This window comes from Schistocerca gregaria, chromosome X, assembly GCF_023897955.1.
Source record: "Schistocerca gregaria isolate iqSchGreg1 chromosome X, iqSchGreg1.2, whole genome shotgun sequence".
In the NCBI taxonomy this organism is placed as follows: Eukaryota; Metazoa; Arthropoda; class Insecta; order Orthoptera; family Acrididae; genus Schistocerca; species Schistocerca gregaria.
The window spans coordinates 455,883,632-455,911,289 of record NC_064931.1 but is presented as its reverse complement, the minus strand read 5'-3'; the positions used below and the strand labels follow the sequence as shown (position 1 = coordinate 455,911,289).

General features: G+C 44.0%; 1 protein-coding gene across 5 annotated transcripts in view; it reads left to right on the top strand.

Moving 5' to 3' along the window:
• Positions 1-27,658, top strand: part of LOC126299299 (filaggrin-2-like) — a 492,536-nt gene that overhangs the window by 353,964 nt on the left and 110,914 nt on the right. For all 5 annotated transcript variants that reach the window (XM_049991095.1, XM_049991094.1, XM_049991096.1 and 2 more), the window contains one exon: positions 20,620-20,655. In XM_049991095.1, coding sequence (XP_049847052.1) covers positions 20,620-20,655 — 36 coding nt within the window. The remainder of the gene's footprint in view (positions 1-20,619; positions 20,656-27,658) is intronic.

Sequence of the window (27,658 nt, the reverse complement as noted above, 5' to 3'; positions counted from 1 at the left end):
AGATACAAAGAACACATGAGAGCCTGGAAATATGGGAAAAACCACTGCACATTTGCAGAACACCTAAGAGAAAATGACCACAAACCAACCACTAGAGAAGATGACATGAGAATAATTAGACTCAACAATAAAAAACACCTCCTAACCATGCAAGAAAATTATCACATACAGAAAACCAAAGCAGAAAAGAAAATCCTGTTGAATGACCAAATACAGATGGCAAACAGTTCATTATTTACACTAATAGATAAAATAATAGAATAACACACCCAAAAGGATTACAGCACCAAACATCAAACATATCTGTCACCAAAGTTTTCAACCACTCGCTAATAAGCTAGTACACACACACACACACACACACACACACACACACACACACACAAAGAAAATAATAATAATAATAATTTACACTCATGAACTGTCTCTCTCTCTCGCTCTCTCTCATACACACACGGACACGGTATAAACAGCACAAATAGAAGGTAGTTTCAAACACATACTTTGATAGGTTGGCAACAAATACGTGAACTTGCCAAAGAGGGGGAAACGCGAAATGGAGTCGCAATATTTACGTTTGTGAAAGGCAGTGTCACACGAAATAGTTGTGTCGAGTGTCAAAACCACAAGATTTCACCACGAAAAGTGTGAGAAACATGGGAAACAGTGTAAGGAAGGCCAAAACTCGAAGTTACGAGTATGTGGCAGTGAAAAAAGTGGTAGTGCGACCTCTACACCAGATGTGAGAAAACGCAGATCAGCAAATTGTAAGTAACTACTTTTTTACAAAAATCGCGACGTGAACTGTTTAATAATCTAAAACTAAACAAAACTGTATCTTTGTAGATCCCACTGATGATGCCTTAAAACAAGAAAAGGCGAAACGCGTATGGGAGAAATAAACTAAATAGCAGCAGCAAAAGGCAGTTTAATTTACAAAACAAGTATTTGAAAATAGTTGACAGCCTGAAACGCGTATTGGCATAAATAGAAATACAGAATAAGTGCATGTTTGCTGTATTTCTTGAAATAAAACTATACAGCTGTTTCAGTTAGTTGTTAGAGTTTCAGAACATCTCCCAACTGGTTAGATTACAGCACTATAGACTCTTCATGATGAAACGAAGCGTCTTGCAGGCTGTTGTGAAAATATCATAATGCCAAAAATGTGAAAAACTATACCGCGTCTTCTTAAGGGTGAAAACACATAACGATTCATATATGTGGGTGAGGAAACCTTTCTCTTCGGGATTTACGCAGAAGGTTAAAAATAAATAAATGTTTCAGAGGCGAAATAAAATTGACAACCACTTCAAAGAAAAACATGTTTTTCGCGACACGTTAGCTGGATGCAGCTGAAGTTGGTGATAGAAACAGGATAGTTTCTACCCAATGTGTTAACTTCAGTTGTCATTGCTTCATCGAATTTTCGTGATCTGCAGGTAGAGTTTCGGTAAGTAAACCCGTTGGTCATCCTCGGTAACGTTCAGTTCAGAGTATGCCCACTATCTTATTAAAGGTATCCGAACACCCCAACGTAATAGCGATGGTGAAACCAAACAGTGCTGCTCAGTGAGGGTGATTATAGTGACCCTGCAAGGAGATTGGCGCGAAGCTTCGCGGCATAGAGCGGCGCTGAGCGAACCAAACATGTTTGCGTCTGACTATGGTAACTCCCCATCACAGCCTCTTCAGATGTAGTAGTAACATGGCCCATTGGATAACCCATCAAAAACTGAACACAGATCGATGATGGAAACAGGAACAAGCAAAATAGAAACAGTGAATTGTCCAAGCTTAAGATGTACGATACGGAGCGGATTTGAATAGCCTCGGCATGGTGGTTCTGTGCGCACGGTGCTGGAGTGTGAATGGGGAGATCCATATTCAAATCTGCCTCGCGTTCCTTTTTTTTTTTCACACAATTATGAACTTGCCGTCCAATCACTGATGTATCTATCGCTGTACTCAAAGTTTTGCTGTGTCGCGGTGTAACGGCTGTTTGCAAAAGCGAGGTGTAGGGAAGGGACGTCCAGACGTACATACTTCCAATTTGTTCTACACAATTACCACACGTAATGACTCTTATGTTCCGTTTTGGAAGTACAGACCCTTGAGTTCCTTTGTTTTAACATAATTCATACCCGTTTATTTTTTGTTTTCAGTTCTGTGAGAGGTCTACGCAGCATCTCGCCTGCTCTTACTATTCATCTATTTGTCACATTTACTTACGACAATAATTTATTCTTACTTCATGACTCATAATCTACAGCTAATGTATAGTGTGACAATTACCAAGATTACAGAAGGAGAACAGACCCGTCAGTGATCGCACGAAAAGTTCATAATTTTGTGGAAAAAAATAGGCACGTGGAAGGTTTGGACACGGATATCACGCTTTGTAGTCCAACACCCTAACCACACAACCATGACGCCCTGGTTCTCACAGTTAATATTGTCGGGAAGGCGAGCCAAAGGTTGCGTTTCATTGGCAGGACACTTAGAAGATGCAACAAGTCCACTAAAGAGACAGCTTACACTACACTCGTTCGTCCTCTGTTAGAATATTGCTGCGCGGTGTGGGATCCTTACCAGGTGGGATTGACGGAGGACATCGAAAGGGTGCAAAAAAAGGGCAGCTCGTTTTGTATTATCACGTTATAGGGGAAAGAGTGTGGCAGATATGATACACGAGTTGGGATTGAAGTCATTACAGCATAGACGTTTTTCGTCGCGGCGAGACCTTTTTACGAAATTTCAGTCACCAACTTTCTCTTCCGAATGCGAAAATATTTTGTTGAGCCCAACCTACATAGGAAGGAATGATCATCAAAATAAAATAAGAGAAATCAGAGCTCGCACAGAAAGGTTTAGGTGTTCGTTTTTCCCGCTCGCTGTTCGGGAGTGGAATAGTAGAGAGATAGTATGATTGTGGTTCGATGAACCCTCTGCCAAGCACTTAAATGTGAACTGCAGAGTAGTCATGTAGATGTAGATGTAGATGTGTTGCACGTCTTCATCTTGGACCATTCATTGTTTCTACTTTGCTTCTTTTTTCACAGTTCATTATACCTTTCTGTTTTTACGCTTGGTCTGTGTTCAGTTTTTGATGGGCTGTACACTGGGCCATTTTATCACTAAAAGTGCGATAGGAAGTTTCCCTTGCGATTGACGGAGGACATCGAAAGGGTGCAAAAAAAGGGCAGCTCGTTTTGTATTATCACGTTATAGGGGAAAGAGTGTGGCAGATATGATACACGAGTTGGGATTGAAGTCATTACAGCATAGACGTTTTTCGTCGCGGCGAGACCTTTTTACGAAATTTCAGTCACCAACTTTCTCTTCCGAATGCGAAAATATTTTGTTGAGCCCAACCTACATAGGAAGGAATGATCATCAAAATAAAATAAGAGAAATCAGAGCTCGCACAGAAAGGTTTAGGTGTTCGTTTTTTCCGCTCGCTGTTCGGGAGTGGAATAGTAGAGAGATAGTATGATTGTGGTTCGATGAACCCTCTGCCAAGCACTTAAATGTGAACTGCAGAGTAGTCATGTAGATGTAGATGTAGATGTGTTGCACGTCTTCATCTTGGACCATTCATTGTTTCTACTTTGCTTCTTTTTTCACAGTTCATTATACCTTTCTGTTTTTACGCTTGGTCTGTGTTCAGTTTTTGATGGGCTGTACACTGGGCCATTTTATCACTAAAAGTGCGATAGGAAGTTTCCCTTGCGAGAGCGGCGACCAGAGCTATAGAGTGTCTCAGGCTGCGGCCGCGCAATGCCGGCAGTATTCGGCTGTCACTATGGGTAGCAGCGTCAGTGCTGAGTTTCTTTAGTTGTACTGTTGAGAAAATGGCATCGACGGAGGCTTTGATAGCAGCTTTTTTTTCTTGGCATCCTTTATGGGACCATCGAAGCACTATCTTCCAAACAAATTTATTTTGGACAAGTTATGTGATGTGGTGCCAGCAGAATTACAGACTATAAGAACAAAATGCATTTCATTAATTTCTTATTTCCTTCATTGACTTAAAATAAGGCGATAATGCTGTCGAAGTAACATAGCTGAAAAACACATGTAAATCGTGTTTTCTTATGGGAGAAAAAGAGTTCAAAACTGTATCATTTAGACGGCTTCATTTTAAGATCTGTTAAAATTTCGTCCTGTATGATAAGTGCCTCGCATAGAACGCTCGATATCTATTGAATGTTGCTCATCGACACTCAGGGATCCTTGTAGGTCAATGACTGCTTTGTGAAGCTAATGTACATTTCACAATATCAGCAGCAAATTCAGGCACAATTTCTCTTGGCTTCCAAAATATGCTCCACTTACCCGTCATTATTGCAAAATCGCATTCTGTTAATTGTCGTGGTCTGGAAAAGCGTTTGTTGAAACGATGAGTACTCCTAATGTCCAATGAATACGAAAGGCAATCCAGCAAATGTGTGATAGTGGAGAGTGTGACGATGTATTCTTGCGTCAAGAAGAATAAAATCTAGCACCTTCCCTTCCCTTTCCAAATCCTCCAACATCGATTGCAATGAATTTCCCCTGAGGATCTGCAACTGCTTGTTGTACGATTGAATGAAAATCTGTATAAGTAAAAAATATTGTACCAGAATTTTCTGGGCACTTCAGACGAATGTGTTTTCGGTCAGCATCACCAACTACAGTTAGGAGTCTCCGTATGTTACATAAATCATTCATAGTATTTAGAAAAAGACACTCACATGTGGAGTGGCTGGAAGCAATCCACCAATATTTTGGCAGTTGACCCCACAAAACTTGCAACGGTTGTGAATCTTATTGTTAATGTCAGAGCCATGTTTCGAAAACTACTACCGTTTTCTAGGAACCTGTAAAATTTCTCGTTTTATCAGCTGTCGATGGCCCTTAAAAATGGTGTTTTTTCAATGGAAAAGTCTGTAAGTAGCTTGAATATCGGTTAGATATGGAAGTGTCGACGATTAATCATATGGCCAAATATTTTTCTCTTCGCGTACTGTCAATTGCAAAACTCTTGTTTCGATATCTCAAAACGTGGATGAGTTTTGAGTAATGTTACAAATATCTCATTCTGACTTTTTCGCTGGCGCTCGAATTCGGGACGAAGCGCTTTAGAAACGACCAATTTTCTCGAGATTGAGGATAGATACTGATATCCTTCTAAATTTAAGGAATTATTCAGTATGTTAGGTACTTTTCATTGACAGAATCATGTGACCGAACATGCACCATGGAAATCAATTATGAAATAATAAACACATTTCTTATTTCCTCCATGTGTCTTGGTTTCATTTGTTTGTAACTTATATGGTACTTATTATCCATTATTTAACCATGGACTCTCCACATATCACAACAATTAGCTTTGCGTCGTAATTATTTCACGACATGTTTCACGTCACTTGTGATGGAAGTCCTAGCAGTCTTTATTTTTTGTGTCTCTTGATGCAAAGACAAGTTGCTATGCAACATTTAATAGTTTGTTATTCGTAGTTTAGTTTGCTTTGTTCCCTAATGTACGACATTTGTAACTTATTTTAAATCAGTTTTGTGGACGATGTGTGAGGTTGCAGTTAATGGGTTACACACGTTAGTGTTTAGTAACGTAATGACGAGTAGCAATGGATCATTTAATTTATATAACCCACTCCAAATTGCACATCTCTGAAGACATCTGTTAGTTGTTTCGGTTGAATTTACACTACATTGTGTCCTAAGACTTTCCTTATTCTTTCTTATGCAAAGCCCTTTTGGTAATGGCCTTGATAATTACTCTTGTCAGAGTTACTCAGTGAATCCCTTTCTATCACAAACTAAGATTAAAAGGAAAAGCATTTATGTCTCGATGTTGATTATTACTCTGAGACAAAATGCATCGGCTCGCTTTACTTAGTCATATTGGTATATTTCATTATGAACCATCAAGAAGATAGCCTACACAATAACGCGCCAGTTCTGGGATTTGGGGAGGTAAGCCTGACCCAGATAGAATCCGTGTCACAGATTAACGATGGGGGCTGTTAAGTGACCCTTCCTTGATATGATTTTTTGGTGGTTTTAAGTTAAATCTCAGTAATATCGAAAATTCGCCAGCGCGCATGGAACTTGATGATGACGGCTAGACGGCATAAAGCCGCGTGAGTACGCCCACGTTGCCGGCGAATTACTGTTTGCTGCCAAACTATGAAGCTATCAACGCCCTGACCGTGCCTTCAGTTGAGTGTCTGCTGTATTACGTATCGCTCTTAAAACGTACTCGTTGATTTAATCTGACTACTGGTAGTACAAATATTTGGCAATATCTGGACCTTTTCATTGATAAAGACTTGCAACTTAGGAACAGCGGAGTATTCCTATTTTACAAGAACTTAGCAACGTTTCCCACCAGGTATTCCACCTTTTTCAGTGCTCATTAGTCTTCAACCATAAATGCAGTTGCCATACAGGTTTCTGTGCAAAACGAATCATCTAAGACCTGAATTTGAGAGAGAAAATTTGCATTCGAAACCTGCGCACGCTAACAATAACGCGGTACAGCCTTGTGCAGATACTACTTGATCACTGAATGCGATGTGTACCGTTCTGATTTCTACTACCGACTGCAATGCTGATGAGACTAGGGGACGGGTAATTTTTTTAAAAAAGCATTATTGTCTATGACGTTTATTGATATTTCCTAGAACGATTGACAAAGTATTGGACTACAGACTTACGGAAAATTACTACATATTACTGGCCCGTAAGAATACGTGTCGGAGTGAAAGCTGATGAGAAGACAGATCAGCGTGTAGTGGAGCGAAAGAAATAGGGTATGTAAGATACAGCCATGGAAAGGCTATTTAGAGCACAGCTAATTAATGCTTTAGTAGATAATAGCGGGGTGGACCATTCCAGGACATCCCTTTTCTGAAAGAGGAAATCGGGCTCTTATGCGAGAGGAAAGAGTGATTCTAAATTTATCTGTTTGCTTGATCTTCCAGGAAGCAAAGTTGATTTACAGAGGAAAATATTAGTTACACTGAGGCCTAAAGCACATCGTTACTCTTATTCTCGTGTTCTGCAAAGGCAACTCGTGCCATGGACAATTCCTTCCACAACCTTCAAACAGCTTCTTAGTCATTACAGAAGTATGAGAGGCAGTGTCTATAATCCCCTGAAAAGTTTTTGTTGTTTATCCTAATTGAACACACACCATCGGACAGCTCACTGTCAATAACTAAACTTATGTCTTCGATGTCTGTGTACAAAACAAACATTTGTGTCTCCTCAGAACTACGAACTCCCTCTCCTAATATTTCTAGACCAGATCAGTCCACGTTTCTTTACTCGTTGCACCTACTCCGAGACAGTCCTGAGTGTGATCATGCATTTCGTCTTCTTCGCCCATTTTTACGTCTGGAATAATGTGGCTGATGACTCCTTCGTGTCTCGTGGAATTTACGAGAAATGCGAAACTGATTTTGCTCTGTTGGTAATGGGGAGCATGGTACTGCGTCTCGATCGTAGCCAGATTTCTTCAGTAGAGATTGAAAACCTGGAATATTGCTTATATTCCTGCCAGCAGTCATGATTTCTCTTTGCATCCTGCGGGGCAGCTTGGTCAAACAAATTCTGATGATTTCGGAAGGGTCGTACGACGAATCGAGATCCTTTAATATGGCACCAGATTCTGGTGTCTCGCATCGTGATATGCGGCAGTATCAGGATGCTAAGTTTTACTCGATCCAGCGTACTTTTCGATCAATATTTGGCGAAGAAACCTGTTCGGAACCTCGTGTATAATTTACGGTCTTGGATGCCTATACGCATCCGCATCGTTACTTCACTTCTCTGGTGCACACAGAAAGTTCATTTTTCATGATGGAATGCAGCATCTCCTGTTTTCTTCATCTTCAAAGTCATTAATTGATCTGTTCATAGCGCCCATTTAATAGGTTGTCGGACTCCGAATTCTTGACAGTCTCTCCTGAAACTCTCTGAGCTCGTCAGGAAAGTGTCTTCTCTTCTTCGTATCAGTATTATCCGAACACACTGCTCTCTCGATTCCTACAGGTCCTCACCGTGTACGGCTAATTTATGCAGTTCATCTGGAGCTTCATGGTGTCGCCTATTAATTGCCGACAGAATCTCCTTAAAACGAAGCAGAATCTGTACCTTTTCCGTTTCTGCCACATTTACTAGACAAGTCCCGTTAGAATTATTCTCCTCAAGATCAGATAACTGTTCAACTGCCACCGTAAAAACTTCAATTTGTCTGTTTGTCTTGTATATTTCACCATCACGTTGGTTCAAGACCTGCTTGCGTCTAGATACTTTCTGAGAGACATCCCATAACATGTTATTTTGTTCCTTGCTGACTTCTTCCAATACTTACCGTACAACGGCCGGTTTAGTTGAAATTCCGTTTTCTAGGTTTTCAACTGCCATCGCACTGTCTCAGATTTCACGCTTTGCAACTCCTGATGAAGGCTTAAAATGATGCGTTTGCTATCAACTATGAATGAAATCTATCCTTTGATTAGCACTACTTCTTTTTTCCTGTATTCTCTTGGAATTTTCGTCTTTTTTATTGTTGTCTTTTTGTTTGGAACTATGTTTCATTTGTTGGAAGTATCTTCAATTTTTTGGAAGTGTCTTCTTTTTTAAGTAATTTCTGTTTTTTGTAAGAACTCAGTCGTATCCTGTCTCGTGGCTCTCTCCGGACTCTCGCCTATTGCCTTTAGCTTTTGTGCTTCATTTCCATAGCTACCTGTTGATATGGCTTCCGCCGCCTCCGCGTTCTGAGCACTCTGAGTTGGCTTCGTTTCAAGAGAAAGCTCTGTCTCCCCTGGCACTCAACAAGCCGAGCCTTTAGGGCGCGATCGTATTGTAACGCTCTTGACTAACATGTTCTGTTTAACACCATAAGTGATGTAACTCGCTAACTTGAGGCTGCAGTGACTATAAACCTATAACTGTTCTGAGTACCCAGATCAACCATACATTTACTTAAACCCAATGAAATGGTAGGCAGAAAAAGCAGAAACCATCATAAACAACGCTGCATAATCACCAAATGTCTATTACGATGCTGAACAACTCAGACGAGGCAGAACAGAATTGCCTGATGCCTGTTGAGAAGAGAACCATCAATTCCAAGAGTAAATTTAAAGCTAAGTTAGCCTACTTTTCTTCTTCTGGCTGTGAAAATCTAAAGAAGGCCTTACGGCAGGGATATCATAAATGAAAGGTACTCGTCGATTTAAGCTGACTTCTGGTTGTATAATAAGCGGGTACACTACATCAGTAGTATTTGGTGTAACTTGCGAATTTGGGCCTCACATGAGGCGTGTTAGGCTTGTCCGTGAGACTGTGGTGAGCTCTGCATGGGAATGGCGCAGGGGTAGCGCACCTGCCTCGAAGAGTAATGTATATATGGGTTACTTCTGTTATGTGGCATTCTTTTTAATGCTACCCCATTAAATCAGAAAGAGCTTCTTTCACACCTTGTAATGTCCAACTGTGGGCAATGAGCAACAAAGTTCCCTTAAATTTCGAAGTCTGCAATGAATTCTGGATGTTCTAATTTTCGTTCTTGTACTCCTTGTTTCTTCATGGATTCAACGATAACGAGTTTTAAGTGGAAAAATCGTTTCAGACATGCCTCTTGACTTAACCAACATACTTTGCAGTAATATATAAATTTTGTATACTCTTAGTTCGGTTGAATGGAAAACTGTTGCAACTGAAAGTAGAGGCATATTATCCAAGGACAGATCAATGAATCTGGTATACGGGGACGTTTACCAGTTTTCTTACGTTCTTTTCTGTCCCCACGTTATTTTAAGTATGGAGCCTGCAATACTTTTTCAGTCGTTTTGAAGAAGAGAGCAGTGTCCATCAGGTGGTATTTCTGAGAACGACAATGCTTGTAACAGCTATTAACAGCATTACGAACATGGGAGAGACCCTGCCCAGTGTTTACTATTTGTGAAAGACTTCTCCATCTTTAGCTTGTTTTCCAGCATTACAAGTAGCACATGCCAGCTTCAGCTGACGGTCAGGAGACTGGAGGACTAGGCAACTAAAATCAGCTCGTATTTCCTACTGAGAAATCTATGTATGTTCTTTTTAACAGTTTTCACTCCATTTTTAGTTTGCCTGAATTGGGAATGAAAGGCACCAGTTTAATTTTTAAAGAATCCTGCTGTTCCTGGGCCTCACTTCTGACGAAAAAGTGCCTTGTCTGCCACATCTGAAAGATTTGAAGGCAAGATGTCTCAGGGCACTTAGTGTTTAGTGACAGAACTTAGGAGCCAGACAAAACCTGACTGTCTCTGTTTTATCGATGATTTGTACGATCGCGGCTATACCGTGGATGTATAGCGTAAAAGAATGATTCATCGACCACAAGGAAATTAGACCAGTCTTGAGGCATTTAGGACCAGCCTTATACCCAGCTTCTGTGCAGGAGGGCCACCACTTCACATCAGGTGACAACTACTCATGGCGTGACAGACGTACAGAATTTATTCCTCTTCCTTCTCACCTGCATACCACTCCATTGTTCAGCCACATTTCGAACGACTCTTTAACATCCGATGGCGAGGAACGAGGCTTATTTTGATACCTGCGAGGGTTTCATTTTACAAATGGGTGCGGCAGATATTGATGTTTTACGCCAAGTTAAGTGAAAACCCGCTTTGACCCCTTGAGAGGCCAATAATGATTTTAGAATTGAATGTGTTAGACAAAGAAAGCACTTTAAGTGTAACTTTAGAGTTTATATATCATTTCATATGAGCACTGCAATTTTGATAAAATACATACAGGCGGATAGAAACAAGAGGATATCTCAGTCGTCTACCCTAGTCGTGTCCCCTTACTTATCGACACTGACCAGTTCACAGTTTTTAGTGCTGAACTACAGGGGTCGGAAAATAATATGGAAACTCTGCGATAAATGCACGTTTGAGCATAAATGCTGATGAGAAGCAAGCCTGCAGATAACGCTGTTGAATTTGACCACGAACGGCACCTGTGCAATGTCCTCAATACGTTGCGAATGTCAGTCATGGTCAGAACAGTGTTCTGCGTTATTGTGAGAGCATTATGTCAGAGCTAAGTGACTTTAAATGTGGGCAAATTGTTGATCGTATGGTGGGTTCTTCCTAACCACGGTAGCCGAAGTGTTTGGTGTTTCACGAGGCACCGTGTCGAAGATTTATGCCTCACACAGCGGATGTGGAATAACATCTGCTGAGTCACAACACGGATGCAGGTGTGTTAAGTTATCGTGACGGACGCACATTGAAGACGATTACAACAAAAATAAGGGGACGACAGTTGGAAAAATCACTGTAGCATTGAATGTCGCACTCGCGAACCCTGTCAGCACCTAAACAACACGAAGGGCGCTCCACAAGCAGAGAATTGCAGGGTGAACTGGAATTCCAAAATTATTTATCAGTGATTCAAATGCGCTTAACAAGAAAACGTGAGGCCACAGCCATAAAATCTGGAATGTAGAGCAGTGGAAGAAAGTCATTTGGTCATATGAACCTTGTTTCACACTGTTTACAACTTCTAGCTGCGTTTACGTCCCAAGAGCGAAACGTGGCGGGGATTTGTTGTTGATTTGGGCAAACATGTCGTGGTATTCCATGGGCTGCATTGGTGCTCTGCAAGGTAATGTCACTGCCAAGGATTATGTGAGCGTTTTTGCTGACCTTGCCCTTCTAATGGTACAATGTTCCCAAACGGTGATACAGTGTCCCAAGATGACAGGTGCTCTATTCACACAGCTCGCATTGGTCAGGATTGATTTTATGAGCACGAGGACGACTTGTCACATTTTCCCTGGCCACTTCAGTCACCAGATCTCAATATTATTAAAGCCTTTTTAGTCTGCTTTGGAGAGAAAGGTGCGTGATCGCTATCCACCTCCATCATCGTTACCTGAGCTTGTAACTCTTTTGCAGGAAGAATCGTCAAAGATTCCCTTGAAAACCACATAGGAACTGTATTTTTCCATTCGGAGACTACTGGAAGTTGTTTTGAATTCCAACGGTTTTCCTAAACCAGGGGTCTCCAAACTACGGCCCGCGAGAGCCGGCAAACCGGCCCGCGTTAGCTGGCTGGACATCCCCGGTATTCTGTCCGCCAAATACATGAGGTGGTGCCTATACTGCCAACAATTGAGTTTAGAGGCCTATGGCGACCAATATACAGCGACATTGGCTCTGCTTCTCGCTACGAGACTACATAACTAAACTTATTGTTGCGCCCTTGAAATAACAATGCGTTGACATACTCCACCTCTGTTACGTCTTGCAGTAATAGTGTTGCTAACAATGATTTTGAGATTTCGTTAACTTTGCAGGACGCTTTCGTGAAGAATGTGCAGTGATACACTTTTTTGTCGGTGAAATTCGCCAGAATAAAATACGCCAGAATTTCGGTCAGGTACGTCCACCAATCAAAATTATTTAATTAAATAAAAATCGTTGTTCGTTTCAGTGCTAGCTATTCCCACAACCTTAGATTTTTGCGATTTCATCTTTCCTTTAGCCTTACATTACGGTGATCATAGAGTGCTAGGGTGCTTTAATCCCACTAGGTAGATCTTGGCCCTTATAACTTCGTGGAGGAGTCAGGAGTAGTCAATGTGGCCCGCGGACTAAAAAGTTTGGAGACCCCTGTCCTAAACAGTACTCAGCATGGTGAAGTGTTGTGTTTTTGCTGTTTCCATATTTTTGTCCGCCCACCGTGTACGCTAACTTGAAGGCACCGGATCAGTCATCGAAGCGAGCAGTTTCTCATCATCTCAGGTTCCCTTAGTGACCTACAAATTCTCCATCAACTGTACCCAGAAGAAAAGATTATCCAATTAATGCAGGATAAACTGCTGCTTCTCCATCATCAAGGGAAGTAGGTATCGTTCTACTGGATACGAGGGCATCTGGTATAAAAAAAGAGGGGGGGGGGTAGCGAACTAGCTAATGTAGCAGCCAATAAGGCCTACGGAGAACCCATTGTGACTACGTACCTTACCCCATCAAGTTTCCAACGCACTGCTGAGTAAAAAAGCCATGTAACTGTGGGAAAAAGAGTAGCAAAGCATCTGGGACACTAAGCTGCTGTCTGTGTTGCCAACTACCCGGCTGTGGCGTACCTCATAAAGGTCACTCCGACGGAATCAAGTCGCCCTAACTAGTTTCCGAATAGGATAGGCTAACATCAGGTGAGACGTAAACTTTGTTTTAGCTAATGAGGAGACGTCTGTTGCGAAGCTTTTAGAATTATTTTCGTTGTCCGAACTTCAACCAAAAGTCGTAGTGTGGGGATGTTTTAGTCTAATGTGGAGTATCTGGCTCATCCTATTTTGTCTGATGATCAGCCAGTACATACACTCCTGGAAAATGAAATAAGAACACCGTGAATTCATTGTCCCAGGAAGGGGAAACTTTATTGACACATTCCTGGGGTCAGATACATCACATGATCACCCTGACAGAACCACAGGCACATAGACACAGGCAACAGAGCATGCACAATGTCGGCACTAGTACAGTGTATATCCTATTTTCGCAGCAATGCAGGCTGCTATTCTCCCATGGAGACGATCGTAGAGATGCTGGATGTAGTCCTGTGGAACGGCTTGCCATGCCATTTCCACCTGGCGCCTCAGTTGGACCAGCGTTCGTGCTGGACGTGCAGACCGCGTGAGACGACGCTTCATCCAGTCCCAAACATGCTCAATGGGGGACAGATCCGGAGATCTTGCTGGCCAGGGTAGTTGATTTAAACCTTCTAGAGCACGTTGGGTGGCACGGGATGCATGCGGACGTGCATTGTCCTGTTGGAACAGCAAGTTCCCTTGCCGGTCTAGGAATGGTAGAACGATGGGTTCGATGACGGTTTGGATGTACCGTGCACTATTCAGTGTCCCCTCGACGATCACCAGAGGTGTACGGCCAGTGTAGGAGATCGCTCCCCACACCATGATGCCGGGTGTTGGCCCTGTGTGCCTCGGTCGTATGCAGTCCTGATTGTGGCGCTCACCTTCACGGCGCCAAACACGCATACGACCATCATTGGTACCAAGGCAGAAGCGACTCTCATCGCTGAAGACGACACGTCTCCATTCGTCCCTCCATTCACGCCTGACGCGACACCACTGGAGGCGGGCTGCACGATGTTGGGGCGTGAGCGGAAGACGGCCTAACGGTGTGCGGGACCGTAGCCCACCTTCATGGAGACGGTTGCGAATGGTCCTCGCCGATACCCCAGGAGCAACAGTGTCCCTAATTTGCTGGGAAGTGGTGGTGCGGTCCCCTACGGCACTGCGTAGGATCCTACGGTCTTGGCGTGCATCCATGCGTCGCTGCGGTCCGGTCCCAGGTCGACGGGCACGTGCACCTTCCGCCGACCACTGGCGACAACATCGATGTACTGTGGAGACCTCACGCCCCATGTGTTGAGCAATTCGGCGGTACGTCCACCCGGCCTCCCGCATGCCCACTATACGCCCTCGCTCAAAGTCCGTCAACTGCACATACGGTTCACGTCCTCGCTGTCGCGGCATCCTACCAGTGTTAAAGACTGCGATGGAGCTCCGTATGCCACGGCAAACTGGCTGACACTGACAGTGGCGGTGCACAAATGCTGCGCAGCTAGCGCCATTCGACGGCCAACACCGCGGTTCCTGGTGTGTCCGCTGTGCCGTGCGTGTGATCATTGCTTGTACAGCCCTCTCGCAGTGTTCGGAGCAAGTATGGTGGGTCTGACACACCGGTGTCAATGTGTTCTTTTTTCCATTTCCAGGAGTGTATATCTGCGTTGATATTTTAATCACTTTTTTATTGTAACTGTCTCTGTTTTCAACAAATATTTTAGGATATGTGTATGTGTGTATATAAAATGATTTTTCAGAAGTCATTTTACTTTTATTTCATTATAATTTTTTGTCTTTCACCCATTTTAATCATACTCGTCTCATAGTTTAGTACGAGCGCTAAAGTTCTTGACGTCGTGCACTCACACAACCCTGTCGTCCTTATCATCGACGACAAGGCCCTGGAAGTTCAAAACCGCGTCTATCTTTCCATCATTGCACAGTTCAGCAAGTGGTGATGTTCTCTTGTGGGAGGAAAGTAAACACACAGGGTGACAATTGTTGAACTATATGATAAAATAGTAAATTAGTTACAAATTACGGCGTGCACTCACTTTATTCAACATGTAAACGTCGCTGCAGACATTCGGATTTAGATTATGACATGATCGATATGCCTGCCATCATTTGCGACGATGTGGCGCAGAAGAATAGCGAAATTCTACACGACCCGCTGAAGTGCCGGAACATCGATGCTGTTGATGACCTCCTAAACGGCTGTTTCCAGCTCAGTAATGGTTTTGGGATTATTGCCGTACACCTTGACTTTAGCATAGCCTCACAACAAGGAGTTAAATGTGTTCAGATCCGGAGAATATGGCGGCCAATCGAGGACCATGCCAATGACCTCTGGGTACCCCAGAACCAGAATGCGGTCCCCAAAGTGCTTCTCTAGAACACAAAAAATTCTCGTGTTTCGATGGGGTCGACCTCCGTCTTGTATGAACAACTTGTCGAAATCAGGGTCACTCTGGATTACGGGGATAAAATGATCTTCCAAAAGCTTCACTGCCCGTTGGGTAGTCACCGTGCCATCAAGGAATATCACACCGATTATTCCAAGACTGGACACCGAACACCGCACACTCACCCGTTGAGGGTGAAGAGACTTCTCGATCGCGAAATGCGGATTCTCAGTACCCCAAGTGATCCACTTTTGCTAATTGACGAACCCATTCAAAGGAAAGTGGGATTCATCGATAACCAAATCATACATGGCATAATAATTCCCATCATGCTCCTCAGCCAAACGTGCAGTTTGAACGTCGTAACGCAAACCGTTCAGAAGCTATGACCATTTTATTTCATATAGTTCAAAAATTATCATCCTGTAGGATTAAATGAGACCAGTAATAGTCTGCCAGAGGTTCTTAACTGTAGGTGTTACGGGAACATACTAATTCACACATTTGTATCCGTTTTTCGATCTACAGGAAAGGAGGAGGGAAGGAAGGAAGATGATGGTATAATGTCCCGTCGACAAGGAGGTCACTAGAGACGCAGCACACGCTCGGAATGTTTCAAAGATGGGGAAGGAAATCGGCCGCTCCCTTTCCATGGAACCGTCCCGGAATGTGCAGGGAATGATTTAGGGAAATCACTGAAAACCCAAATTTCGATGGCCGGACGCGGATTTCAACCGTCTTTCTCTCGACGGCGAATCCAGTGTACTCACCACTGCGGCGCTACTTCCGTCGATGACTGAGGAGCGTATACGTGCTACCGCACTCAAACGAAGCTATTAATTTCGATCGCTTTACTGCTCGTCGAGTTAGAACTACACGACTATTTTGAGGAGACACACAATCAAAACTGTCCTCTAATTAAGAAATCTGATCTAAGTTAACGTGCATGTACTAAACAAACTGGAACTTAATTTCATTGGTCTTAGTGCAATCACTGTTAAGCCGACAACGTTTTAGTGTCTCTATGTGCAGGTTGTATTTCCGTGAATTTATGAACTGATGAAATAAACTATATTGATAAAAAATGACAAGTGATTCTGAAACTGTCAGAAGGCTGTAAAGCTGCCAGAACATCTGCCTCTAGCTATTATGGTCGCAGGTCCTACATACGCACCGTAACGAATGAGCCACTTCCAAGTGAGCATCCAGATGTGACGACAGCGTACCATATTCTGGTCAGCAGTTCTTATACAGCTACTTTCCAGCTAATCCTCTGTAGCCCGTAACCACCATACCTTCGTTGAAGGTCGGTGTATTTGAAAGGCACCATTAAATTCCACAGTGAGGTGCACTTACGCAATATGTAGTCAGATAGGGATAGAAAGTGACCAATCAGTTATGACCATCAGTGTTACCAGTAATCTCTCGTTGCTTTTTAATTCATGGTACCATGTTATTCATCGCGTACAACTCAATATCATTGCATAAATCCTAACAAGGGTTATTGGTTTACCTTCACTAAACGAGCTCGTTAGAGCGAATAGTTTTCAATAAATGTTGTGCTATTAACCCTTAACTACTACCGTCCGTCTCTCAGACCGCTACTAATTTTTGTGTAGTGATATTTCTCACACCCTTGCAAAGCCAAATGGACTCTTCCATGTACCTTCGTATTGGCTGTCAAGCTACAGCATTCTTGCATTGTTGCTGCTCTTTGTTTGGTAATTATTAGCCTTGAGAGTCTCACAGACGTACCATAGTGTTTGCGTGCCGCGTTTTTATTGCATGCTACTGTTTCTCCATGGCTGGGAAAGCTAGGCCTTCTGTGCAACGTGTCTTATATGAGACAGATGTCTTCACTTGCAAGATGAGCCTCAGACACCGAAAGAAGAATTCGAATATTGAAAAACGTACACCTTTTGCCCTCCTCGTCTGAAGAGGAAAAAAAAAGGTATCCATGTCAACAGCGTGGTGTTCCAATTTGTTTGGAGTGTTCCAGGAAGGTCTGCGTGAAGTGTTTGCAGGTGGAAATTGACTAAAGTATGAATCAGTGGCACATGAGAACAAGTATTTAGTTTTTATTTGTGATTTTAAAAGTAAAATGGTGGCAAAGCTTCTCCATTCATAGACTTACGGACTGAAATATTCACTGTACATTGCAAAGTCAGTCGTAAACTGAAAGCTGACTTCGCACACAATTTTTCGTAAGTCATGTCGGATTTTTCCACCTAGTTATATTGCCAATTTGTAATATAATCCCTCTGATGAAAATCTGTGTCTGAGTAGATAGCTAACTATTTGCTGTTATTTTCGTAACTCATAAAATAAAAAGATACTCCAGATTTCGCTTTGTTTTAATTGTCGCAGAGTATAGAATACCGCAGTGTTTAAAAAAATCAAATTTCTACAAAAGTCACCTCTAAGAAGTGTAATGAATGACTGGAAGTCAAGGAACTATATATATTCAGCAAAATTCTGGTTTGATACATAAAATAGAAAAATGCCGTCTGTGAGACCCCTCCATAGTAAATGTGTTCCTGTGAATGACCATAGTAGTTAAGGGTTAAGAACCATGCTCTTATTCCCTACAGGTGCTATATCGTAGGACAACATAACCATGCCTCATTTCTTTGGCCAACAGGACATTGAAGATCCAAGCATTCCTAATAGTAATTAGTGTTTCTGCTAGTTCCGTATTGCCTTAACGACCCTCTTTAATGTCTTCGTTCATGCATTCGCGCAGTTCAAAAGAGAGCTTTACATGTCGGTGGAGGATAACAATGTGTAGGTATTACATTGTAGTGCACTGACACTGAGTTGAAAGAGTTTTATGAAACTTTTCGCGGCATAAGAACACAAGCTTCCACTTGTCGCTGCCCAGGAGTTACAGTAAGTACAGGGTACGTTCCGAAAGTAATGCAATTGAATTTCCCGCGCCGCTCCTAGTAGTCGGAGTGCGAGCGGGCCACATGGAGTAGGTGGGGGGGACGCTAAGCTTTGCCGCGAAACCGGTTTCAGTGCTCTCCGAGCTGTGGAAGCGGCAGGACGTCTGTTATTGTAAACCTCTGCGCGCCGACCGTGTCACGGAAAAAATGGAATCGACGATCGAGCAACGTTACGCGATTAAGTTTTGTGCTAAACTGAACAAATCTTTTGAGGAGACTAACAAAATGATTCGTGAGGCTTACGGGGACTCTGCTCTGTCCTACTCACAAGTTTCGAGGTGGGTAAAGGCCTTTAAGGAAGGCCGGGAAGAGGTTCACGACGAACAACGCTCTGGGCTGCCGTCAACCAGCAAAACCGACAACAATGTGGCTCGTGTGCGACAACTGTTGGACTCTGACCGTCGATTGAGTATCAGGATGGTTGCCAATGAACTGAACTTGTCGTCTACTGTTGTTTTTCGCATTGTTACTGAAGATTTAGCGATGAGGAAAGTGTGCGCCAAGCTCGTGCCCAAGGTGTTGTCAGACGACGAAAAGACCAACCGAGCGGAAATTTCAAGTGAACTTTTGCAACGTGTTGAAATTGAACCTGATTATCTGGACAACGTCATCACTGGTGATGAAACCTGGGTTTTTGAATACGACCCAGAAACAAAACGCCAAAGCTCTGAGTGGCACACTGATCAGTCCCCCAAGCCCAAAAAGGCAAGAATGAGCAAATCAAAAGTGAAAACAATGCTCATTCTCTTTTTCGACAGCAAAGGAGTGGTCCATAAGAAGTTTGTTCCTCAAGGACAGACAGTTAACGCTGCCTACTACGTGGATGTGCTGGAAAGACTCCGCAAAAGGGTCGTCAGGACGAGAAAGGACATCTCCGCTACCTGGCAACTCCATCACGACAACGCGCCTTGCCACAACGCGCTACGAGTCCGCGAGTTCCTGGCCAAACACCAGGTGCCAACGCTGTCCCCCCCCCCCCCCCCCCCCTATAGTCCTGACCTCGCCCCAGCTGACTTCTTTTTGTTTCCTAGGATTAAGTCAGCCCTGAAAGGAACCCGTTTTTCGTCCATAGACGAGATCCAATCCGCCGTGACGAAGACCTTGCGAGAGGTCCCAGAAGACGCCTTCCAGGGCGCGTACCGGTCATGGCAGAGTCGCTGGAAAAAATGTGTAGAGGCCCAAGGACAGTACTTGGAAGAATTTTAAGTGTTTGTGCAAATCTGTTCAATAAATTACTTTAAAAAAATAATTGCATTACTTTCGGAACGCACCCTGTACATCGGTTCTAGAAAACCCGTCCTCCAGAAAAGAAGCAACTGAGAACAACAATGTGTTTATACGAGTACTTACCGATTACCTCTGATTGTAACAGCGGATAGACGGATCACAAGGCAGGAAATCACTTTCCACATCATCTGGTGAGCAGCCTACCATCCAGAACTGTCTCCACACCATCAGATAGAAACCATCGCTTCACTCAATCACCGCTGCTCGTTGCACATCACAGAGGACGAAGGTTAGCGTCGGGTCCAGTACATACAGCCATCCACGCTTGAAACTTGGGAAAAATTCGCTTAGACTAATGATTTTTGTGCCGATGTGTGTGTGTGTGGGGGGGGGGGGGGGGGGGGGGCTGGGGCGAGGAATATTGCAAGGGACGAAACGGAAGGATATACGAAACCTGCGGCCAGTGAAACTTGCATCCATTCAAAAGTCTTCACACTTGAGTCAAGTATTCCCTCCGTCATGAATATGCTCTAACATCACGGTTGTCTGGTCTGAAGTCATTTCTCTGATCGTCATGTCTTGGCCATAGGTGAGTTAAAAATATGAGTTATTTTTCAAGTGAATAAAAGCATATTATTGTACTTCAATTTCCTTAAACAACTTACGAAACACCAGAAAAGTTTGGAGAGATTTTCAGCAACTGCTACAGTGGTAATGTTTTAACTATTATTCTTCAGTATGATTTATCTCGTTCTTACAGCACAGACATGAAAAATATTACTTCCTGTTAATTCCAGATTAATGCCCTTAACGCATTGTCTATTATTAATGTGATTGTTTATTAGTATTAAATATATTTTCTTGTTTTTTTCAGATCGGAGCAATTATTCTCTTAATATGGAAGTTGATGGTAAGTAACTCATATTCAGTTAATCTGAAATTCATTGTGTATTGGTAGTGACTCATTGTATTAAGTGCGCACTTTTGTTCTGCCGTTCCCACATGTTCGCTCCATTGGTCTTGTACAGGGTGTTACAAAAAGGTACGGCCAAACTTTCAGGAAACATTCCTCTCACACAAAGAAAGAAAATATTTTATGTGACATTTGTCCGGAAACGATTACTTTCCATGTTAGAGCTCATGTTATTACTTCTCTTCAAATCACATTAATCATGGAATGGAAACACACAGCAACAGAACGTACCGGCGTGACTTATATATTTGTTACAGGAAATGTTCAAAATGTCCTCCGTTAGCGAGGCTACATGCATCCACTCTCCGTCGCATGGAATCCCTGATGCGATGATGCACCCCTGGAGAATGGCGTATTGTATCACAGCCGTCCACAATACGAGCACGAAGAGTCTCTACATTTGGTACCGGGGTTGCGTAGACAAGAGCTTTCAAATGTCCCCAAGAGGGTTGAGGTCAGGAGAGCTTGGAAGCCATGGAATTGGTCAGCATCTACCAATCCATCGGTCACCGAATCTGTTGTTGAGAAGCGTACAAACACTTCGACTGAAATGTGCAGGAGTTCCATCGTGCATGAACCACATGCTGTGACGTACTTGAAAAGGCACATTTTCTAGCAGCACAGGTAGAGTATCGCATATGAATCATGGTAACGTGCTCCATTGAGCGTAGGTGGAAGAACATGGGGCCCAATCAAGACATCACCAACAATGCCTGCCCAACGTTCACAGACAATCTGTGTTGATGACGTGATTGCACAATTGCATGCGGATTTTCGTCAGCACACACATGTTGATTGTGAAAATTTACAATTTGATCACTTTGGAATGAAGCCTCATCCGTAAAGAGAACATTTGCACTGAAATGAGGATTGACACATTGTTGGATGAACCATTCGCAGAAGTGTACCCGTGGAGGCCAGTCAGCTGCTGATAGTGCCTGCACACACTGTACATGGTACGGAAACAACTGTTTCTCCCGTAGCACTCTCCATACAGTGACGTGGTCAACGTGACCTTGTACAGCAGCAGCTTCTCTGACGCTGACATTAGGGTTGTCGTCAAATGCCCGAAGAATGCCTCGTCCATTGCAGGTGTCCTCGTCGTTCTAGGTCTTCCCCAGTCGCGAGTCATAGGCTGTAATGTTCTGTGCTCCCTAAGACGCCGATCAATTGCTTGGAACGTCTTCCTGTCTGGATACCTTCGTTCTGGAAATCTGTCTCGATACAAACGTACCGCGCCATGGCTATTGCCCCGTGCTAATCCATACATCAAATGGGCATCTGCCAACTCCGCATTTGTAAACATTGCACTGACTGCAAAACTACGTTCGTGATCAACACTAACCTGTTTATGATACCTACTGATGTGCTTGATGCTGGTATTGTCTAGCAATGAGTCGCATGTCAACACAAGCACCGAAGTCAACATTACCTTCCTTCAATTGCGCCAACGGGCGGTGCATCGAGGAAGTACAGTACATACTGACGAAACTAAATTGAGCTCTAACATGGAAATTAAGCGTTTCCGGACACATGTCCACATAACATCTTTTCTTTATTTGTGTGTGAGGAATGTTTCCTGAAAGTTTGGCCCTACCTTTTTGTAACATCCTGTGTATGAAGAGATCCGCTGCTTAAAGTCTACGACATTAAGTTGTTACACAATGGGATCGAAAGTATCTGGAAACATGGCTGAAAACGACTTACTGATTCGTGGCGCCCTCCATCGGTAATGCTGGAATGCAATATGGTGTTGGCCCACCCTTACCTTTGATGACAGTTTCCACTCTCGCAGGCATACGTACAATCAGCTGAAGGTTTCTTGAGAAATGGCAGCCCATTATTCACGGAGTGCTGCACTGAGGAGAGGTATCGATTTCGGTCGATGAGGTCTGTCACGAAGTCTGCGTCCCAAGCTTCCCAAAGCTGTTCCATAGGATTCAGGTTAGGACTCTGTGCAGGCCAGTCCATTACGGGGATGTTATTGTCGTGTAACCACTGCGCCACAGGCCGTGCGTTATGAACAGGTGCTCGATCGTGTTGAAAGATGCAGTCGCCATCCCCGCAGTGCTCTTAGACACTGGGAGGAAAGAAGGTGTTTAAAACCACAATGTAGGCCTGTGCTGTGATAGTGACACGCAAAACAACCAAGGGTGCTAGCCCCCTCCATGAAAAACACGATCACACAATAACACCACCGCCTCCGAGTTTTACTGTTGGCACTACACACGATGACAGATGACGTTCGCCGGGCATACACCATACCCACACCCTGCTATCGGATCTCCACATTGCGTACAGTGATTCTTCACTTCACACAACGTTTTTCCACTGTTGAATCATCCAATGTTAACGCTCCTCACACCAAGCGTCGCGTCGTTTGGCATTTGCCGGTGTGGTATGTCGCTTATGACAGGCCGCTCGACCATGAAATCAAAGTTTTCTTACGTCCCGCCTAACTGTCATAGTACTTGCAGTGGATCCTGATGCAGTTTGGAATTCCTGTATGATGGTCTGGATAGATGTCTGCCTATTACACATTACGACCCTCTTCAACTGTCGGCGGTCTCTGTCAATCAACAGATGAGGTCGGCCAGTACGCTTTTGTGTTGTACGTGTCCCTTTGCGTTTCCACTTCATTATCACATCGGAAAGAACTGGACCTAGGGATGTTTAGGAGTGTGGAAATTTAGGGTACAGACGAATGACACAAGTGACACCCAATCACCTGACCACGTTAGATGTCCGTGAGTTCCGCGGTGCGCCCCATCCTGCTCTTTCACGATGTCTAATGACCACTGAGGTCACTGATGTGGAGTACCTGGCAGTAGGTGGCAACGCAATGCACCTAATATGAAAAACGTATGTTTTTTGGGGTGTCCGGATACTTTTGATCACATAGTGCATCTGTGTAATTGTCCGTAGCTCGTGATCTAGTGACTAGCGTTTCTACCTGTGGATGACGTGGTCCGGGGTTCGATTCCCGGGCGGGGTGGGCGTTTTCTCCACCTGATGACTGGGTGTTTGTGTTGTCCTCCTCATTCCAGCATTATTCATGAAAGTAGCTAGATTGGACTGCGTACATATTGGGAATGTGCACGGGCGCTGATGACAGCAGTTGAGGCCCCCACAAACCAAACATCATCATCATCATCTGTGTAATTCTTGAATTCCTAGAGTTCCAGTTCCTTATGCCTCATAGATTTTATATAGATATATTAGATTATATTATTATTATATTGTATTTTATATTGAATACGCAAAATAACTGGTCAGTCATCTAACGTCATTTCACCATAGGTCTCGGAAAAAGGCGCATGTTATTCTACTCTAGATGAAGCTTCTCAAGACGGATACGCAAAGCTCTAGGCCAATTTCGCCGACATAGATTTTTAGCAGAATCGTGGAACGTCCACTGTACTCGCGTTTGATGACCTTCCTGGAGACCGAACGACTACTACATAGGAGTCAACTTTGTTTCAGCAAGCACCAGTCCTGCAAAAGACAATTCGTGCTCTATTAGTGAATGTGGACTTCCCGGAGAATCAACAGAACTTGCTCTTTTCGTTCAAGAGATCCAGAAGAATGTACATCATGTGTTTCATCATGATTCCATATTTATTGACCTCCGAAAAGCTTTCGATGCAATTCCACACCAACGCCTAGGGAATAAATTATATGCCCTCGGAATACCCGAACTGATATGTGACTGGATTGCAAACTTCCAAGCAAACAGAGCTCCATACGTCGTTCTTAATGGAGGGCACCGTAAGAGGCGAAGGTAGTGTCCATTGTACGTCAAGGAATACTTTGAGTAAAATAACTTGCGATGTTTGACAGTTTGCGTGGAGCGAGTGAAGGGAAGCACTGCTACCAGCACTAGCCAAGCGCGCCACTCGTACTTTCGGCATGTAGTCGTTACTGACCGTCATCGAGGCATAGTCAATAATAAACAAACGAGAATACCGAACAGATCACTTACATCAATGAAAATTTTATAAATATATCGAGCATGATGTAAACAGAGCAACTCCCGGGGAAGAATCTTCGCTACCCTCTTCCTTGGAGAGGTCCTGAAGCTGACATAAATTATTGCCTCTTCCATTTCTTTCTCCACAAATCCTTCACAGATTCATGTTTCTTCGACTTCCTGTTGAGTATGGCTCACAACCAGCCATTTGGACTAACGGTCGTAACAACTTCTTTCATTAACATTTCCACCTCTCTAAGATTTTGAATTATATCTTGCCGAGTAACATTCCACCGAGGCCACTGTAAGTTCAGTATGATTGAAACAAGCCTGATTGCAATATGCCCTCTTACAAAACTAGTTCGTCAACGTGTGTGTGTGTGCCGCTTTTTCTCTTTAAAGCTTTAGAAGTTCCATTACTTTCTCTTATTCACGCCAGGTTCATATTTCTATGATGGAACGTTTTTCTGCAACTAGAAAAAATAAATTTTCCTCCCTGAAACGAAACAACAATAAAATTTGGAAACTAGCAAGAACAATGATTATCTAGCCACCCTTCCCTATTGGCATTATTGTTGTTCCTTCCTCTGTGTGGTTTGTCCACCCGTTTGCCAACTTAGGGCGCGCATTAACGCACGTCCCGTTAAGCCACAGGATGTCATCCGATGAAATGCTTTTCACGGCATGCAGATACCGACATCTCCATATCATGTCACGACGCTCGGCGATAAACGTCTGAGACGAGAACGTTTCGTGCTGGAGTCGCGCTCATGGAAAATGAAATAATCGTGTGGCATTCTCGGCCTCCGGGTGCAAGTCTTATTTCAGGCAGCGCCACATTGGGCGACTTGCATGCAGGTGGTGATGAAAGGATGATGACCAGACAACATTCAGTACACGAGCGGAGAGAAGTCTCCAACCCAGCCGGGAGTCGAATCCGGACCCGCTGCGTAGTAGACAAGCACGTAACCACTCAGCTAAGCAGGCTACCACGCAAGGGACGACTTACCCTCAGAAATAACTCCGCTACTTTGAGCTTAAAAAGAAGCTTATTTAATGCAGAGTACTCTTGCGTTGATAACAACCATATGCGTGCTTACAGATTGCGTCTTGCTGGGATGTGTCAATCGTGTTTATCCGCCTGTCTTAACGTCTTTTATTACCACGGATTCTAAGGAGAGGGAAATCTGGTGATGCTTTATCGTTCGCGTCTTCCTTTCCTTCTCCTTCTCCTTCTCCTTCGAAAATCTACAGCACTTTAGACCAGTGAATGTGAACCGCAGTTGCTGTTTCGGCGAGCAGTCTTGTAACATTTAAAGTCGGATCCTTACTCCACTTCAATATACTCGTACAAGGAGTACGCAAATTCGCGGCCTTGTCCGCAGATTGGAATTCTCTTTTTAACGGTCGATACCTTTCTCGGTGTCTGCACAGGCGTGTCAAAGCCGTGAAACCGTCCTGTCGGCACAAATGTAACTAATCTGGCCTGCGGTATCTCGACTACACAAGTCGTGGAGGTGGCTCCCAGAAGAGGAAAACAAACTCGACGTGTAGGTTGATTTGCGGGGAAGCAGAGTCCCAGTACCACATAGAGACGAGCACGGAGAAAAGCTCAGTACGCTACCAGCACGATTGACAACGACTAGCAAGTGAAACCATGAGCACGGTACAGTGCGAAAGCCAGGTCCGAGTTGGTCGTTGTCAGCATCAGAACTTTGGGGCCGGCCTATCTCTGCCAGCAGGTAAACACCTGAATCGCGCGTGATGTCCGTGACAGCTTGCCACACAGTTCTGCCGCGAGAACTACCCCGGTTTGCATCGACGTTGGCTGGCGGGCCTACTAAAGCTTCGAAGCCTGCTTTCTCAGACGTCCCCTTTTTACGGCCAACTTCATCTTCAGACTGTCACACTATTCCAGGAGCTACTTAACAGCAGCACCTGGCGAACACAGAACATTCCAATGCTCGAAAAAAGAGCACATCTCGCAGCAATAGCAGAGGAACACAGAATGAACGGCTGTTCACCAGCACGTGCTACCGTTTACTGACGGGAGGGAAACATATTTGCCGACGTGCTGGTGCGACGGAAAGAAAAACGGACTCGTCATTGGCGTTACCTGAACAAGACGATGTCTCTGAGCCGGATGCAGTCGTCCACCCTCTTCCAGAGGTAGCTTCTCGGCCTGCAAGGTCTGGACATTCACAGAGGGTGGGTTTGCTGGTGGTTGGGAGCTCCAGCGTTAGGTGCGTAAAGGGGCCACTTATGAACATGGCTGCCAAGAAGGGGAAGGAAGCCAGTGTGCACTCTGTGTGCATTCTGGGGGCAGTCATTCCGGATGTGGAAAGGTGCTTCCGGGTGCCATGAAGAGTACAGAGTGCAGCCAACTGCAGGTGGTGGCTTATGTCGGTACCAATGACGTGTGTCGCTTTGGATCGGAGCAGATTCTGTCTGGTTTCGGGCGGCTAGCGGAAATGGTAAAGACTGCTAGTCTTGCTTTCGAGGTTAAGGCGGAGCTCATCATCTGCAGCATCTTCGATAGAACCGACCGTGGTCCTTTAGTGCAGAGCCGAGTGAAGAGTCTGAATCGAAGCCTCAGGCGGTTCTGTGACCGTGAAGGCTGCAGATTCCTTGGCTTGCGCCATCGGGTGGTGGGTTTCCGGGTCCCGTTTAATAGGTTAGGAGTCCACTATACACCGCAGGCGGCAACACGGGTAGCGGGGGTTGTGTGGAAGAGACTGGGCGGTTTTTTTAGGTTAGAGGGTCTCAGGGAACCACAGAAGGGGCGTCCGTCTAAAAGTGGGAAGCTAAAACACAGTAAGTTAGTTGTAGAAACGATTGTTATTGTAGCTGTAAATTGTCGTAGCTGTGTTGGGAAAGAACCAGAGCTCCAAGCCCTAACAGAAAGCACTGAAGCTGAAATAGCTGTAGGTACAGAGAGTTGGCTAAAGCCGGAAAGAAGTTTAGCCGATT